The sequence below is a fragment of the Oncorhynchus masou genome, chromosome 18, assembly GCF_036934945.1.
Source record: "Oncorhynchus masou masou isolate Uvic2021 chromosome 18, UVic_Omas_1.1, whole genome shotgun sequence".
Lineage (NCBI taxonomy): Eukaryota > Metazoa > Chordata > Actinopteri > Salmoniformes > Salmonidae > Oncorhynchus > Oncorhynchus masou.
This window is the reverse complement of record NC_088229.1, coordinates 25,068,745-25,087,404: the sequence shown is the minus strand read 5'-3', so window position 1 is coordinate 25,087,404 and position 18,660 is coordinate 25,068,745. Positions and strand designations below refer to the sequence as shown.

Sequence of the window (18,660 nt, the reverse complement as noted above, 5' to 3'; positions counted from 1 at the left end):
CTTTTTGAAATCGGACACTGTGGTGGGATTAACAACAACTTTATCTTTAAAATGGTATAAAATACTTCCATGTTTGAGGAATTTTAATTACGAGATTTATGTTGTTTTGAATTTGGCACCCGGCACTTTCACTGGCTGTTGTCATATCGATCCCATTAGCGGGATCAAAGCCATAAGAAAATAGGCAGTGACCATTAAAATACTTACAAGCACAGATGGTAAATTAGAATTTCCCACTTGATGTAGTCCGCATATAAAGATAGTCATATAATTTTTATGAGCAGAGCATATACCGGTATGTACTTAGAAATTCTCTGTCCTGAGCTCAGTTGGGACGCACTGATACTTTCTAATCCCTGGCCTACCCTTGACTCCTGCATGCTGTTGGTTTGTTCTGTAGCTCCACCTGCTGGTTAGTTGGAGAACCGTGTGGACATGGTGTGTGGGCCAGTGTCTCGGAGAAGATCAAAAAATCTGCTGGCAGATGGCAACTCCTCTGTGTTTGACAGCACATTTTGGTCTAGCTTTATCAAAAACATGGCTGAAGAAGTGCTGTGTGACACACATTAAGAGCTTATAAGGTTCTATAAGGTTCTATCTGCGTTTTTGTCAAAATGTAATTATTGACATAGTCTTGTTCTGTTCAATGTTCTCTACCTATATAGTTCTCTAAATACCCCAATTCAAGTTGTTAAGTTCAAAAGAAAACAAGATTTAAAAAAATTGCTGACACAATTCAAACCAATAAGGGTTCGGAACTTTAGGTCCTACTATATTTGGATAGTCCAGATTGTCTACAGATGGTCATACTATCAACAAAGTATCTGCTGATAAGCAACTGACTAACTGTTGATAAGCAACTGCTTGCTAAGGTTATGGTTAAGGTTAGGGTAAGGTTTAGAATAAGAGTTAGTGTAAGGGTTAACGTTAGAGTAAGGGTTAGGGTAAGGGTTAAGTTTAGGGTTAGGATGAGGGTTAGGGTTAGTAGATAGTTAGTTGAAATGTTACTGAACTTTAAAGCCAATTATCTCCGAATCATCTTTTTGCAGACAGAACCTTATAGTACCAAGCTCTCATTATGTCTCTTAAGTTAGTGCTCCACTACAGTACTTAAAAGAGCTTAATGAGCTCCAACTCTAATGTGTTTATGAGCTTAAGTGGATTTGTAGAGCCTTTTACTATAAACACTTAAGGTTGTTCTTTACTGCTTGACTCCAGCATCATCACAGCAGAGGGGAAGTGTAATGTATGAGTCGCACTCATACGAAGTCCTACTATGAGTCGTATTCATACTGTAACAATCAATTCCTCTTTCTTATACTGTATATTCTAATAGATATCCAATTCCCCTCTGTTCCAGGATGAGCCCTCCAGGGCTGTAGACGCGCCCCAGCTGGAGACATGTTCTAAGAGCAGCAGCAGACCTGCACTGTGGCCACCATGAAAGGGTTAGGTGCCAATCGCAGCCGTCACCTGTCGGACTCCTGTGAGCCATCGGGGGGCCCCCAGAAGCCCCTGTACCCCTTGACCTCTGACCCCCATGGTCCCTTCCTCCTGAGCCCCACCATGAACCACTACGGCACCTTGGACCCCCACCAACTTCACCACTACCAGGCCTCCAACCCCCAACCCCTGCCTCCGGAGTGCCTACTGCCCCTGAACCAGATGTCCAACAGCAGCACTTTCCCCCGACTCCACGTCACCTCCCAACCGGAACAGTCCGACTACTCCCAGGGCTGCATGGTCCCTGCCGGGGGCGGAGGTAGGCCTGGTGGCAGCCGGGTGGGCACCCTGTCCACCTCCATGTCAATGGGCATGGGCCTGGGTCTCAGCGGGGCTCCCATGATCACAAGTGGATCAGCTACCATCTCTTCTGCGGCAGCGGCCAAGATGAACCGGCTGCCATCTAACCTGCTAGACCAGCTGGAGAAGCACCTACCCCTGCAGAGGGATGGCTTCAGTACCCTCCAGTTCCACCGGGGCAGGGTGGCCAAGCAGCGCAGCGAGAGTCCTGGACGGATCCGCCACATCATGCACTCTGTCCAGAAGCTATTCAACAAGTCCCAGTCGCTGGAGGGCTCGGTGGTCAAGGGCAACATGAACAGCACTACAGGGGGAGGTGAGGAGGGGACCAGGCAGACCTGCAGGAGTAAGAGTAAAGACAGTGCCAAGACTGAGACGCTGAAGCAGCGACCTAGCAGGCAAAATGCACTGGGGCTTTGGAGCTCAGACGATGCCCTGGATAGTGACACAACCACCAAAGTTGGCACTATCGCCGTGGGCTACCGTAACCCACTTAGCATGATGACGCTGGGCAGGGCGGTGTCTGACAGCCAGGCTCCTCCCAGGCACCTCCCACATGGCTACAACACCATCTCTGCTCACACACTCAAGGCCTCCAAGAGCAGCAGCGACCTCAAGTACCTGGCCTGCCCGCAAGCAATGACAGGGACTAGGGGAGGGGAGCTGGTGGGAGGAGGAGGCAGAGAGAGCACCCTGGTGAAGCGAGGCTCCTGGTCCACACTGACCCTCAGCCAGGCCAGGCAGGTGCTCCAGAAGGGTTCAGCCACTGTCAACAGGACGCTGCTCAAATCCAAGTCGTGTCACCAGGACCTGACCTGTCAGTACCTCCAGGTAGGAGGCCCAGTGAGTATTATTCACATTAGGCACGAGCAGCCACAGCCACTAAATCTCAGAAATTAGGAGATTTGTTTTAAAACCTAATTCATTTGAATCCCTTTTAACTACTTCAGCAGCATCGTGACATTTACGGTCTATAATCCCATTATTCAAATTCATTACAAATACCCACACAATACATTCAAATTAAATGAAATGACACACTCAAGGTCTGTCGCATTAAAGGTCCAATGCAGGCATTTTTATCTCAATATCAAACTATTTCTGGGTAACAATTAAATGCCTTACTAGCCAAAACTCCATCCCACCAAAACAGACTGACATTTCACTAAAAGGGCATTATCATAATTTTCAGAATTTCACATTATTATTTCATAGTGTATAAATATATATAAACCACAGAAAAATCATGTTTTTGACTGCACTGGGTCTTTAAACTAGTTAAAGTGGAGATGATAAAGTAGAGATGAAGGTGTGGTGGCTCAGTGAGTCACAGTGGGATGGTGTGTGGCCCAATACTGTCTGTAGGTTCCACTGGGGGACTGGAGTGCTACGCTGGGGGGCCGAGGCCGACCCAGGGGCCTTGAGATCCCCTGCCGAAGGATGCGTAGCGGCAGCTACGTCAAGGCCATGGGGGACGTGGACCAGGACAGCGAGGACTCAGAGGGAAGTCCTAAACCCTCGCCCAAAACAGCCGCCCGCCGCCAGAGCTACCTGAAGGCCACCCATCAGTCCCTGAACGAGCATCAGCCTCCACCACCACACAAGTGAGAGAGCTAGATACAAGAGGAAATATGCATGTAGATCATACTGTAGTTAATACTGTATGTTTCTGAAGAGGAGTTCATTTTCCTTAGCAATCTGTGTCATGACAGAACAGATAACATGGGATGTCTGGGGGAACTTATTCTTATACAGAGGAGTAGCTACACACACCCTGCATGGAAACCTGTCTGCTCTGAGAGTGAATCAATATAACAGAATGAAATTAAAGTGGACACCACAAATGGACAGCAGAGGGCAGCATCCTGACACTGACGTTGAACATTTACTACATAATGTATGCAGGGTAAAACCTGCAGGCTGCAGCAGACTCCTGTTTATGACCAGATACAACTATATCAGTGTAACATGTTCTTATGGGCTGTTCAATTATAGAAAAAGGAAATCACCTACCAACAACAGGTAACCAAACATTTCCATTTAAGGTCAAAAATGTGAAATGTTTTGTCATGTTCCCCACCGCTCGCACCGGCAGGCCTCGCGGCTATGCACCCATACTGGAGGATAATGGGATACTATGGTCTCCACTACAGAGTGCATGCTCAATGCAGCATTTGGCCAGGTCAGTGTCCTAGGGAGGGAGGCAGCACAGCTCTCCACTCACACATGCCCACCTCTGCTGCCACTTCTCTAACCAACCCAGTGCTTTGTCCTGTTCCCCTGCCCACACCCATATACTACCAATTGCTCTGAGTGGTGTGTTAGTATCCCAGCCACAGCCACTCCTGTCACGTCTCTCATCATAAACCACTGATCCCCCATACAAACCCTTTCCAACCCCACCCTCCACACCGGCACACACATTCCCACTAACAGGTGCCTCCTCGTCAGGCAACTCAGAACAAAGGAAACAACCTCTCTGTCTCAGCAAATTCCATTGATGATTACAAAGCAAAAGAATAACTCAAATTCTCTCCCTTTTGTTTTGATGTTTACTGACGACTCAATGTGTCCTCTGTGCTGTCATTTTGATACCCAACTATTCTCCGCTCTGCTATCCTCTCATCTCGCTGGTATTTGATCTCACAAAACCACAAGAAATTTGGGGAAGTTCAAAGCTTCCGCTGAAAATGGATGCGGTTCTCATCAACCCAAGATGTCTCGTATCCTCCCCACCCTTCATCCAGGTCTTTTCCTTATGGTTGAAGGGTTCTTTCAGCAACTAATTCTCCCCTTTATCCCTGTAGTTGTCTCCCCTCCCTGAGAGAACTCTCCACCAATCGGAGCCTGGACAACCTGGACTGCCTGGTGAGTCCGTGCGAGCCCCCGATGGCCATGCGTCACTGGGACGATCGCAGAGACTACCACCAAGGTTATGCTACCCTGGGCAGGGCCATGATGAGCAGTGGTCAGGTATGTACTGTAAATCCACTCTCCCTATTCACTCATTACACTCTTTATCAGGGTCTCAAACAGGCCTGTCAGTGTGTGTAGGAATAGTACCCCCATACAGCAAACACATCATAACAGTTTGACAGATACATGTAGGCATAATTAACTAATAAAAGTACAACTGTATTAAATTAATTATTCATAAAGAATGCCCTCAGACAGTGCAAAGACAAGCCTCAAGCCTGAAACAACAACCAGAAATGAGTGGGATGTTGACAGCCGAATCCTCTATTTCTATGACTGCAGGCAGGGATAGAACATTTCAGATTATGTGTGAGACGCTGATTGGTTAAACATCCAGTAAGCCAGAAGAGACAAGAACAGGAATGATGCTTGAAAGTAATTTTCAGAAGTTAAGACTGGGACATGCGCCTCCTTCTAATCCTGAGGACATTCTGTTTTTATCAAAACCAGCAGACTCCTTTCAGATGGAACATCCGGAGCCACTTTTGCTCATGGAGTTAAAATGGCATAATATTACAGATGACAACAATGGAATTGCCCTCTTTACCTCACAGGAAGCTTTTTTTATTATCATATTTTAGTAATTGAATTTGGGAGATGACAGTAAAATCTGTTTTGGGACAAAAGCAAGTATTTTCTGAACGAACTGCAACGTTTTATCAGGATTGATATCTGATGGATTATGTGGCTGCCATAGCAGGAGAACAGGCTTCAAAGGATCTGCATTGTTGTACATGGAGGTAAATGTGCATAAAATCAAATATAGGAAAGGTTGTAACACATCGATGCCTTTTCCTTCAAGTATTTTCACTGGGTATACAAAGAAGTACAGACATTATCAGTTTACATGCTAAAATTATAGACCGGAAAGATGGTTTCAAGATGGTAACAATCATTCCCAAACCATGATAAAAAGTATTGCAAGATTCAAACGGATCAAATAACGGATAAGCAGCAACTAAGGAATAGGCTCTTATTGTAATAATCATGGAATGGTGTGAAGTTTCATCATTTGATTTACATGAAGTTTCAGAATGGATTTTGAATACTGAGCATCCATGTTACATCCTCTTTCTTTCTTTGGGGACACAATGATGACCATGTGCCAACTCTGGCACCAGCCTCTTCCTCTCACACTGCCATGAAAAGCAGGATGAACAAATAGAGACTCCACCTGCTACCAACATCATTAAAACTTTGAACATCACAGGAGCCTGGCATAGAAGACTGGGGTGTAATAAGCTATCATTGTTCCTCCTTCTCCACTCTGGCACTGTTTGAACTGAAACACGCCTTTATCCCAGGATGGACTGGTGAAGTTGACTCAGCTGGTCTGACAATACCTTGTCCCTGTTCAACCTATCCCTGGCCCTGGGCTAAATAGATGTACTATGATATAATCCTGCTGATGAATGTGCTGTTATGTGAACATGTCATGTTGTCAACGCCAGAGACTGAAAATGTCATACACCAATAAACGTCTTGTAGATCATTAGCACCGCTGAACTGAGCAAAACCAGACACCACCCCTACCACTACGACTATGATGTGGAGAGAGTGAACAGCTTGTAGTGGGAGGCTGCTGGTGCCTCAGTAGCAGTGATTGTATTAGCTCCTGGCATGAGGAGTTAAGTGAAATCTGATGCTGCTGGCTTATCATCACTGATTAAACATTCCGTGTGGTATTTCACATTAGATACAGTACAGTGAGTATACTGATTATTAGGGGACGCAAATCTCAAACAGAATATTTAAATAATGAGATGTTTTCAACAAGGTCACTGCAGATTTACTTTTTGATCAATTGATTTCATTAAGTCAAATCATGAACGTGCATGATAACTCCTGAACCCATTTTCCTCTAGAGATAGTAAAAATGTTCATTATCAGTGCATGAGTTTCTTTGGTAAATCTAACAGTCCTTTTGATTGGGCTCTCGTGAGCTGAGACGAACAGGATCCTTCACACTCTCTGACCATACACCACCACCTTACTCCAGCAGCATGCCCCGCCACCCGAGACTGGCACTGCTTTCGCCTCACAGGCGGCGGAGATCTAGTGGTCGCCTAAGTCCCCGCCCCCAACTTGTCAACCTGCACGTGTCCTTTCAGGTGTGTGGGCAGGGCTGTGGGCGCTCACTGTACTGCGAGGCGGAGTCCCAGGCGGTGGAGGCTCTGGACCTGCCCACACCGACGTACTTCCGCTCCCGCAGCCACAGCTACCTGCGGGCCATCCAGGCTGGCTGCTCCCAGGATGAGGACACCGCCTCAGTGGACTCTGATTCACCTCCACCCACCACCCCCGGCTGCACTCATATCTCCAGCACCAGTGAGTATACTGTACTGTTCAGGATGGGCGTGGGCTGGGCACTGGGGATTGGACAGACAAAGGTTTTGTGCCTTTACTGTAGGCATAATAGTTTTGTTTGAAAAGGGCCTTATCATCCTTTTTTAGCACGATTCATGAATCATTTAGTATCTCTAAGATAAGGACTATGATGTAAGATTCCCACATGCATTGATGTATTTTCAAATCCAGCAGGGAAAATGTATATGAAGGGCGTGAGGGACTGTACTTATTCCGCTGTAAGGGGTATGAACTCAGTGGCATGCGGGGGCGTGTACACACACGTACACACACACACACACACACACACACAGATTTGGTCTCAGGCCATTCAGTGCCACCAGCCAATCAGCCCAGTGTGAAAGTAGACATTGTAGAGGGAGGTGATGCGGCAAGACTGGACTGGTGCCAGCTAACTCATCCATATCCATTACACAACAGTGAGCAGGGGGATATGCTGTCTGGCGATACATCATGATGAGTTTGCACACCTGTTTCTCACACACACATGCACTGGCGCTGCTGCGGATGTTTTCCATGCATGAGAACAAAACTTCTCAAATGTCAAGCCAGTTCACAGATGTGGGTGGTCTCAGATAGTGGTCTGTCCACTACTAGAGTCTGTGAACATACAAACATATCAAAACGTTTTTTGATGCCTCAAAAACAAAAAGCCCAAAGCATGACAATCATAGGTAGAGTATTAATAAAAACACATCATTGTTTCCCCCCATCAATCACTGTTTTCATTTTTGCATCAGATTCACTTCTGTGGCTCAGCTGTTGTCAGTTACCACATCAAGGCCTATGAAAATGCCATGCATGCAGTCAGCGATTACAGGCGGTGGTTTAAAAGGTTAGAGGAGCCCCGGCAGAGTCTGATCAGCATGGGAATCACTGTGTCATATGATGCAGTCTGTTTGCAGCACAAAAGCAGCCCTTGCCCAGATGAAGTTGCCTTAGGGAAGACTGTGGTGGGTTTCGAGCAGGGGCAATGGAGTTGGTCTAGCCAGGGCTGCAAAGTGCTCTGTTCCTGAATCATGCTGAAACAAAGTGTTTGTAGGCCTACTGATCAAAATGTTTTACAAGGGCAGGGCACCCCATAATTGAAATGTTAGACTATTGCTGCCATTCCATTTTTTTGTAGACCATTATGAATATTCAAAAGTGTCAATCTGAACATTAGACCTGTAGTTCATTCAAATACATGTATAATTTGACAGCAATTATCTTGCCAATATCATAGTTTTCAGCCAATCGAAGTAACATGTTCCATTCCATCGAACATATCTTGCGCGTTTGTCTTTTGCGCGTTTGTCTTTTCTTACAAGCACTGATTTCTTTTGATATCTGCTGAGGAATGTTTTACTTGCAAATCACTGCGGTCATGGCTAGAAGGGATCCAGGTTTTGTCAAATCAGATTAGACTTTTTGTAGCAGGTTAAGATACTTTACGCAGCAGGTTAGGAGAATTACCGTAGCAGGTTGGATACATTGTTAGGAAAATGCTTAAGGTTAACTAAAATGCAAAACAATTCCATTTGTGACGTTAATTTGACAAAACTGGATCACTTCTAGCCATGACCAATAACTGCTCTGAATAAATCCTAAACGTAAATATAGAGGCGGGAACGTCCACGACCAAGCCGGGGAAGTAGTAGACACAATAAACAGACACAGATATTATCCAATGGCCGTTAAGAAACCCGTTGTCGTGGACTAAAAAGGCGGGGAAACGTGACGTCCATTGTTGACTGGAGATTTAAACCAATCCTGTTCGTCTATGGTGAGATTGATGACCATCGACATCCAATGGCGTTGTAGTGTGTGCCAGTCTGCAAAAGGTGGACTCCAATCCCTTACGTCAAGGGCGTGTCCCTTTTGATTCCTTTCTTCAAGGAACGTTGTGTGAACAGTTAGAAATTGCACAGTAGCTAGTGCCTCTATTAAAACAACCTCGAATGAATGAACAGAAAATACGGATTTATTGTCTCGCTTTTATCAAAGTAAGCGTAAATATTTTATAATGTACTCGTGTCTGAACTGAGATTTGGATCGATTGGTATTGACCGTGGTTAGCGACGAATGCTAGCTTAAGTACCCTGTCTAACGTGGATGAGAGGAATCGCCCTGATTCTGGGATCCACGTATTGTAGGTAACGTTAGCTAGCAGCGATGTTACACTAGGTTAGGGAGCTAAATCTCCACGACTCGTGCAAATGCCTCATTCCACTGCTAGAATTATTTTTGTCGTGGTAATCAGTTCGCTATCGTTATTAGCAGGTGACAGTTTGTAAGCGAATAGCGTTATACAATCAATCCAGCACCCGATAATGTCTTTGGTGTAGCTAATGTTCGCTAGATCAGGGTTTCCAAAACTCGGTCATGCCCCCCACCTCAAGCTGGTGTACATTTTTTTTTTTTTTTGCCGTAGCGCTAGACAGCTGATTCAAATAGCCAACTCATCATCAAGCTTTGATTAATTTAATCAGCTGTGTAGTGGTAGGGCAAACCCCCAAACGTGCCCTCAGGACCGAGTTAGGGAAACCCTGAGCTACGTTAGATAGCTAATGTTAGCGATGCCTGACAGCAACCGCCTTGTTAATTAATGAGCTAACGTTACTGTAGCTAGCTACCAGCACCCCATCATTGCAAGCAGAGTGGATAGTTAGTTGGCTAGTAGCGCTGTCAACCACAGATTGAATCACCAAATTAGAAAGGCAGCTAAAACTAGTTGGACAGGAACTCTAAGATAGATGGCTAACGTTATTTAGGTAACGTTAATGTTAGCTACCAACTAGCTACGTTTCCATATTTGGTGAGTTGAGAGAGACTGGTAAACTTAAATTTTTCCACCAGTCATTTTTCCAGCTTCGAACTCACCAAATTGTGACCATGATCATATGATCTAGCTAGTAATATCCAGCTAACGTTATCTCCCGTGGCTGCATATCCAGTCAAGTTAGCTAAAAAGCTTGTTTACCATCTTGTTTATTCTGCGGTTTAAGTTGCATCATAAGAGATATGTGTGGTTGCTAAGTAGTAAGACCTCACCCGTGCCAAGGATCTACCTCCTTGCCAAATGTTTTAATGCATTAATTTGTTTGTTTTTACTGCTATGGTGAAAGCGAAGGTGGATAGTTAGCGATTTGTGAGCCAACCAGAAATGAATCAAGGATGGATTGTAAGACTTCTTCAAAACAAACTCTTATGATTTTTCAACGCCGATACGGATACTAATTATTGGAGGACCAAAAAAAGTGATTTAAAAAAATATATATATATTTGTAGTAATGACAATTACAACAATACTGATTTGAACACTTTTAACTTAATACATCAATAAAATCAATTTAGTCTCAAATAAATTATGAAACATGTTCAATTTGGTTTAAATCATGCAAAAACAAATTATTGGAGAAGAAAGTAAAAGTGCGATATGTGCCATGTAAGAAAGCTAAGGTTTAAGTTCCATGCTCAGAACATATGAACGCTGGTGGTTCCTTTTAACATGAGTCTTCAATAATCCCAGGTAAGAAGTTTTAGGTTGTAGTTCTTATAGCACTATTTCTCTCTATACCATTTGTATTTCATATACCTTTGACTATTGGATGTTCAAATAGGTACTTTAGTATTGCCAGCCTAATCTCGGGAGTAGATAGGCTTGAAGTCATAAACTGCGCAATGCTTGAAGCACAGCGAAGAGCTGCTGGCAAACGCAGGAAAGTGCTGTTTGAATGAATGCTTACGAGCCTGCAGCTGCCTACCACCGCTCAGACTGCTTTATCAAATCATAGACTTAATTATATTATAATAACACAGAAATACGAGCCTTAGGTCATTAATATGGTCATATCCGGAAACAAAATGTTTATTTTTCAGTGAAATACGGAACTGGGTGGCATCCCTAAGTCTAAATATTGCTGTTACATTGCACAACCTTCAATGTTATGTCATGAACATGTACAATTCTGGCAAATACTTTACGGTCTTTGCTAGGAAGAAATGGTCTTCACACAGTTCGCAACGAACCAGGCAGCCCAAACTGCTGCATATACCCTGACCCTGCTTGCACAGAACGCTAGAGAAGTGACACCATTTCCGTAGTTAAAAGAAATTCATGTTAGCAGGCAATATTAACTAAATATGCAGGTTTAAAAATATATACTTGTGTATTGATTTTAAGAAAGGCATTGATGTTTATGGTTAGGTACACATAGGTGCAACGACAGTGCTTTTTTGGGGGGAATGTGGTTGTTAAATCACCTGTTTGGCGAAGTAGGCTGTGATTTAATTATAAATTAACAGGCACCGCATCGATTGTATGCAACGCAGGACAAGCTAGATAAACTAGTAATATCATCAACCATGTGTAGTTTGGCTGTTTTTTCTAAGATAAGTTTAATGCTAGCTAGCACCTTACCTTGGCTCCTTGCTGCACTCGCACAACAGGTAGTCAGCCTGCCACGCAGTCTCCTCGTGGAGTGCAATGTAATCGGACATAATCGGTGTCCAAAAATGCAGATTACCGATTGTTATGAAAACTTGAAATCGGCCCTAATTATTCGGTCGACCTCTAGTTATGGTGCATTTTCATAACTCTTCCTCAGATGTCACTTGGAAGTCCAGCAACTATTTCAAGAGGAATCCTGTGTCTTTTTTTATTTTATTGCATTTTGTCTCTAAAGGCCATTTATTGTCTGGTTTCTGAGCATACAATCAATAATTGAACAGCTTCCGGACAATGTGCTAATTTAAGTGCTTTGCAGTCAAACAGCTAGACCTGTTATGAGAGGCTTGAATATGTGCTCTGTATACCAGGGACCATGGTAGCACCCCTGACTTTGTTTAGCTTAAGTTGTTGTAGGGCAGGGATCAGATGGCCATTCATTCAAAGGCTTCAGATAACACGTGGTCAGCACATGAATACAGACATTGAGTCACATGCTCTGGCAATACACACAGTCTGGCTATACACACACTCATTGATGAGGTCATTGGTGAGTCAGTGGGTGAAGTCACTATAGTTACATGACAATTTTCAAACGGACATTCTAAAGGGATGAATAGTAAAATGACTGTGCTACAGAGAAATTAATAGAGAACAGTACAATGATGCAACCCCTCAGTCTGTAAGTCCTTGGTATTTGGTTTTGCAGAATCTGAATCCTGTTGTATTCAAGTGACCAATCTGTAAGAATTGGGTCACAAGGAGGATCTCTTGCATCTATGGTGTCATAGTTCAATCTCAACAGCTCCGCCTGTGTAATCTTGACAATGTAATACCGCTCATGTAGCTGGTCGTGACACACACAGCCATACAAATGAGGGTCGCCTAATCCTACAGTATGTGTTGAACACAAGATTAAAAGGGGTTAGAAGAAGTGTGTTTGTGTGTGCTCGAGCAAAAGAGACATTCTGTCTGGTGTTGTAGAAGGATTTGCCTTGCTGTAGTAGGCTGGTAACACACCACTCCAGTCCCACCCAAGCCCGTTCCTCTTGACACCTGACAGGACTGATTCCGGTTATTTACATCAGCTAATTAGGCTTTCCACCAAGCTGGCACCAATCCCCACAGGGTGGTCTGGAAACTCCACAGGACATAATTAGCGTTTTAATACCTTCCTGGAGTAACGCCACTATGACTGACTGGACGGACCACTTCAAGCAGCCCCCAACACTTGTGCTGTAAGAGAGTAGAACTAGTTTGTTCTAAACCTGTTTTTGTGGGGTGGGCAGATTTTTACAAAGTATTTTTCCAGTTAAGTGATTTGACTGGTTACTTAGTTTTTGGACAGCTGTTTCCAGTCTTTGTATGGAGAGAGGCTGTAGCTTGTTGTTACACTCATCATGAACTAGAATTACCATTGGTGTTTATATTCTAACCACTCTCTTTGTAAACCATTGCTGTGTTGTGTGTTTTTTGTCTTCCTGTTGGTGTGTTCTTGGGCTGCCCTCTCCAGTCTGCCTGCCTCCCTCTCTCAGTAGCACTACTCACCATTAGCCCTGTCCAGCCTGTCTACATTTTTGTTTCTCACCAGCCCTGTCTATCCCCTCTGGTCTTGGAGCACCAGCCTAGTTCTCCAGCAGCCTGTCACCTTGCTACACAGTCACTATAATGCTGTTAATCTGGGGCTGATCCAACCCTTTGCCGTGTGCAGATTAGTAGCATTTAAACACTCTCAGGAGCACCTATTAAAAGTAGGGCTGTGACTGTCATTGAATTTTGGATGACTGATAAGGTCAGCCAAATGGGCATCGTTGTACCATTTTTAGAATAGAAAAATAATAATTCAAATAATCAATTTTAAGGTGCACGTTTTCTCTTCTCCTAACTGCATGTGCTGCTGAAGCAGAAGTCTCCTTTGCTACACCTTGCTTGGTTCAGCAAGGAGCAACATAGTGTTCCTGTATGTTATCACACCATGAATAGTTAATCAGGAAACATACACACCCGCCCTCCTTCTTTCCTGAGAGATATTTATTCCGGTCTGTGCAATGAACGGAGAACCCAACTGGCTGAACGGACTCAGACAGTATATTCCCGAGAGAGCCATGTTTCTGTGAAACAGAGTATGCAAACTGGAAACCACATAGCCTGAGGCTGCATTTATTGTCGCAAGGGATTTTAACAAAGCAAATTTGAGGAAAATGTTACCGAAGTTCTATCAACACATTGACTGCAGTACCCGCGCTGCTAAAACACTTGACCACAGCTACTCCAACTTCCGAGATGCCTACAAGGCCCTCTAATCCCCTCCCGTCGGTAATTCTGATCACGACTCCATTTTGCTCCTCCCTTCCTTTAGTCTGAAGCTCAAACAGGAAGTATCGTTCTAAGGACTATTCAACGCTGGTCTGAACTATCGTAATCCACGCTTCAAAATTGTTTTCATCACGCGTACTGGGATATGTTCCGGGGAGCCTCTGAGAACAACATAGACGAATGCACTGAAACGATGACTGAGTTTATCAGGAAATGTATAGGAGATGTTGTACCCACTGACAATTAAAACCTACCCTAACCAGAAACTGTGGATACATGGCAGCGTTCACGCAAAACTGAAAGTCCGAACCACCACATTTAACCATGGCAAGGTGACTGGGAATATGGCCGAATACAAACAGTGTAGTTATTCCCACCTTAAGGAAATCAAACAGGAAAAACGTCAGTATAGAGACAAAGTGGAGTCGCAATTCAACTGCTCAGACATGACGTATGTTGCAGGGTCTACAGACAATCACAGACTACAAGGGGAAACCAGCTACGCGAGGACACAGTCTTGCTTCCGGACAAGCTTAAACACCATCACCCGCTTTGAGGATAACACAATGCCATCCGCTGCTAATGACTGTGGGCTCTCCTTCTCCGTGGCCGACATGAGTAAGACATTTTAAATGTGTTAATCCTTGCAAGGCTGCTGGCCCAGACGGCATCCCTAGCCGCGTTCTCAGAGCATGTGCAGACCAGCTGGCTGGAGTGTTTACGGACATGTTTAATCTCTCCCTATCCCAGTCTGTTGTCCCCAGATGCTTCAAGATGTCCACCATTGTTCCTTTACCCAAGAAAGCAAAGGTAACTTAACTAAATGACTATCGCCCCCGTAGCACTCACTTCTGTCATCGTGACGTGCTTTGAGAGACTAGTCAAGGATCATATCAACTCTACCTTACTTGACTCCCTAGACCCACTTCAATTTGTTTACTGCCCCAATAGATCCACAGACGATGCCATCGCAATGCACACTGCCCTGTCCCATCTGGCCATGAGGAATACCTATGTAAGAATGCCGTTACTTGACCAACACCATAGTACCCTCCAAACTCATCATTAAGCTCGAGGCCCTGGGTCCCAACCCCGCTCCTTGCAACTGAGTCCTGGACTTCCTGAAGGGCCGCCCCCAGGTGGTGAAGGTAGGAAACCACATCACCACTTTGCTGATCCTCAACATTGGGGCCCCACAAGGATGCGTGCTCAGCCCCCTCCTGTACTCCCTGTTGACCTACGCCTCCAACTGAATCATCAAGTTTGCAGGCGACACAACAGCAGTAGGCCTGATTTAACAACAATGGCAAGACCGCCTACAGGAAGGAGGTGAGGGCCCTGGGAGTGTGGTGCCAGGAAAATAACCTCTCACCCAACTTCAACAAAACTGAGGAGCTCATCATGGACTTTCCCCTATCCACATCAACAGGACCGCAGTGGAAAGCTTCAAGTTTGTCGGCGTACACATCACTAACAAACTGAAATGGTCCACACACATAAAGTGTGGTGAAGGCACAACATCGTCTCTTCACCCTCAGAAGGCTGAAGAAATTTGGCTTGGCACCTAAAACCCTCAAACTTTTAGAGATGCACAATTGAGAGCATCCTGGTATGGCAACTGCACCACCTACATCCGCAGGGCTCTCCAGAGGGTGGTGCAGTCTGTCCAAAGCATCTCCCAGGAATCCCAGTTCCACAATAAATGTTTGTTTTGTTTGATGAAGTCCATCATTTATGTCCAAATACCTCCTTTTGTTTGTGCGTTTAGTACACAAATCCAAAATCACGGCGCGCTGGCAAGTCCAGCTGAAAGTTCAGAAGAAAAGTCATATTACAGTTCTTAGAAACATGTCAAACGAAGTATAGAATCAATCTTTAGGATGTTTTTATCATAAATCTTCAATGTTTCAACCAGAGAATTCCTTTGTCTGTAGAAATGCAATGGAACGCAGCTAACGCTCACGTGAGCGACTGAGCTCATGGCACTTTGCCAGAGACCTGACTCAATCAGCTCTCATTCCCCCCTCCTTCACAGTAGAAGCATCAAACAAGGTTCTAAAGACTTTTGACATCTAGTGGAAGCCTTAGGAAGTGCAATTTGACCCCATAGACACTGTTCGATAGGCAAAGACTTAAACTACAAACCTCATATTTCTATCAAAATCTACTAATTATATGCATATTCTAGCTTTTAGGCCTGAGTAGCAGGCAGTTTACTCTAGGCACCTTTTTATTCAAGCTACTCAATACTGCCCCCCCCAGTCCCAAAGAAGTTAACCAACAATGCAGTTCCAGAGATAGAGTTAAGAAAATATTTACTAACTAAACAAACACAATAGAAAGTAACACAATAAAATAACAATTACAAAGTTATATACAAGGGGTACTGGTACCGAGTCAATGTGCGGGGGTACAGGTTAGTCGAGGTAATTTGTACATGTAGGTAGGGGTAAAGTGAGTAGCAGCTTTGTAAAAACAAAGGGTGGGTGACAATGTAAATAGTCCGTGTGCCGTTTTATTAATTGTTTAGCAGTCATGGCTTGGTGGTAGAAGCTGTTTTTAGAATCCTTTTGGACCTAGACTTTGCGCTCCGCTACCGCTTTCAGTGGGGAAGCAGAGAGAACAGTTTATGACTTGGGTGACAGGAGTCTTCGACAATTTATTTGGCCTTCCTCTGACACCGCCTGGTATGGAGGTCCCGGGTGGCATTAAGCTTGGCCCCAGTGATGTACTGGGCAGTGCATACTACCCTCTCTAGCGCCTTACGGTCGGATGCCGAGCAGTTGCCTTACCAGGCGGTGATGCAACCGGTCAGGATGCTCTCGACGCTGTAGAACCATCTTTTGATGATCTGGTGGCCCATGCCAAATCGTCAGTCTCCTGAGGGGGAAAAGGTTTTGTCATGCCCTCTTCACAACTGTCTTGGTGTGTTTGGACCATGATAGTTAGTTGGTGATGTGGACACCAAGAAACTTGAAGCACTCAACCTGCTCTACTACAGCCCCGTCGATGTTAATGGGGGCCTGTTCGGCCCTCCTTTTTCTGGTCCAGAGGATCTTAGTTTTACATTAACTAAGATATTTGATAAATTATTTCTAAGTGGGAAAAATGTGCATGAAAAACGAGTCGTCTCTCGTTGAATGACAATACTTTATTGAAGAATCCCTACTCTTGACCAATCACCGATCAAAAGGCGTAGACTTCGGCTTGCCCGGAGAAACATTTTTGTGTGTCTGAAAAAAAACTTTACCATAGGCCAAAAAGAAAGAAAAAAAACAGCACAATGTCGTCTAATATGCACAAACTCTTCTGAAATGTTTAGGCTGGGAAGTATGCGAATGCTTTTAGTGCAGACAGGAAGAGATGCAGGAAGCAGCTCTGGAGTCATCAGACCAAGGTCCCATTCATTAGGGTGCAACGCTACACAGGTTCAGAGAAAGAACATGCATGTTTCTTTTTTTCTATTTGCAGTGCTAAGAATTTATTATGCCCTCCAGGTTGGGAAACAGCCAAATCAGCACCATGTCTCATCTGCCCACTTGAGGCTGGTTTGCTTAATTAACACACATCTCAACTGGTAGGATGAGGGTTTCACAAAAATAAGACCAACAGTAATTAAACCATGTTAAATCCCACTGCAATCTCAGAGACTGATGTTCCAAGATGGTAGAGAATAGTGAACTTGTATATTTTTTTAAGTCTATGGTTATGAAAAGAGTGTGTATTATATTAACAAGATAGTGACTGGTCTAACAATGGATTTACATGTCCTCAGATGTAAAGCAGGTGGGAGGAGGCGAGATCAGGTGGGACCATTCTAGCCAATGTGAGAGCAGATACTCGTGTGTACAACAGGCCATCGAGAGGGATGGATAAAGGACTCATCTTTGTATCTGTGCCATTATAGCGTCTGTGACAGCATGGGCAGTGCCATTGAGGCAATCTCCATTTTAAAAGTAGTACATTTTCTTCTTCATTGGCTGATTGCTCCTAACTCATAAGAATTCCTACCCAGTTGAATATTTTAAAATGGTGGAAGGCCTCATGGGCAACGTCCATATGCCACAACAGGTTATATTCATGATGAGTCCTCAACGGACGCAACTCCGATAGTCATTTTTGGTTTTATTTGCCGAAAAGCCTTGTTTTTCTCTCAATCACGTTTGTTATTGTTACTATGATAATTGTTGAAAGTTGAGGGAGCATTCGTAACAACCTAACCATTACGAAACTTCTATTCAATCAAATAATCCTCACGTAGCAAATGAGCAATTATACTGAACAGAAATATAAACGCAACATTCAACAATTTCACTGAGTTACTGTTCATATAAGGAAATCAGTCAATTCATTAGTCCCCAATCTATGGATTTCTCATGACTGGGCAAGTGCCCAGCCAATCAGAATGTTTTCTCCCACAAATGAGCCTTATTGAAGACGCAAATACTCCTCAATTTCATCAGCTGTCCGGGTGGCTGGTCTCAGACTAAGAAGCCAGATGTGGAGCTTCTGGGCCGATGTGGTTACATGTGGTCTGCAGTTGAGGCCAGTTGCAGGTATTGCTAAATTCTCTAAAACGATGTTGGTTGATGGTGGCTTGTGGTAGAGAAATTAACATTAAATTCTCTTCAGCAGCAGCTCTGGTGGACACACCTGCAGTCAGCATGCCAATTGCACGCTCCCTCAACTTGACATCTCTGGCATTGTGTTTTGTGACAACTGCACATTTTAGGGTGGCCTTTTATTCTAAATCAAATCCAAGTTTATTT

At 44.2% G+C, this 18,660-nt stretch overlaps 1 protein-coding gene across 2 annotated transcripts in view; it reads left to right on the top strand.

Moving 5' to 3' along the window:
• LOC135504288 (disks large-associated protein 4-like) overlaps nt 1-18,660 on the top strand; it is a 131,770-nt gene that overhangs the window by 98,977 nt on the left and 14,133 nt on the right. Inside the window, exons 2-5 of one of the 2 annotated variants that reach the window (XM_064922706.1) lie at nt 1,361-2,634; nt 3,169-3,407; nt 4,611-4,776; nt 6,891-7,107. In XM_064922706.1, coding sequence (XP_064778778.1) covers nt 1,441-2,634; nt 3,169-3,407; nt 4,611-4,776; nt 6,891-7,107 — 1,816 coding nt within the window. In that variant the 5' untranslated portion in view covers nt 1,361-1,440. Of the gene's footprint in view, nt 1-1,360; nt 2,647-3,168; nt 3,408-4,610; nt 4,777-6,890; nt 7,108-18,660 lie in introns of both variants that reach the window. The other variant, XM_064922705.1, reaches the window with a different exon arrangement.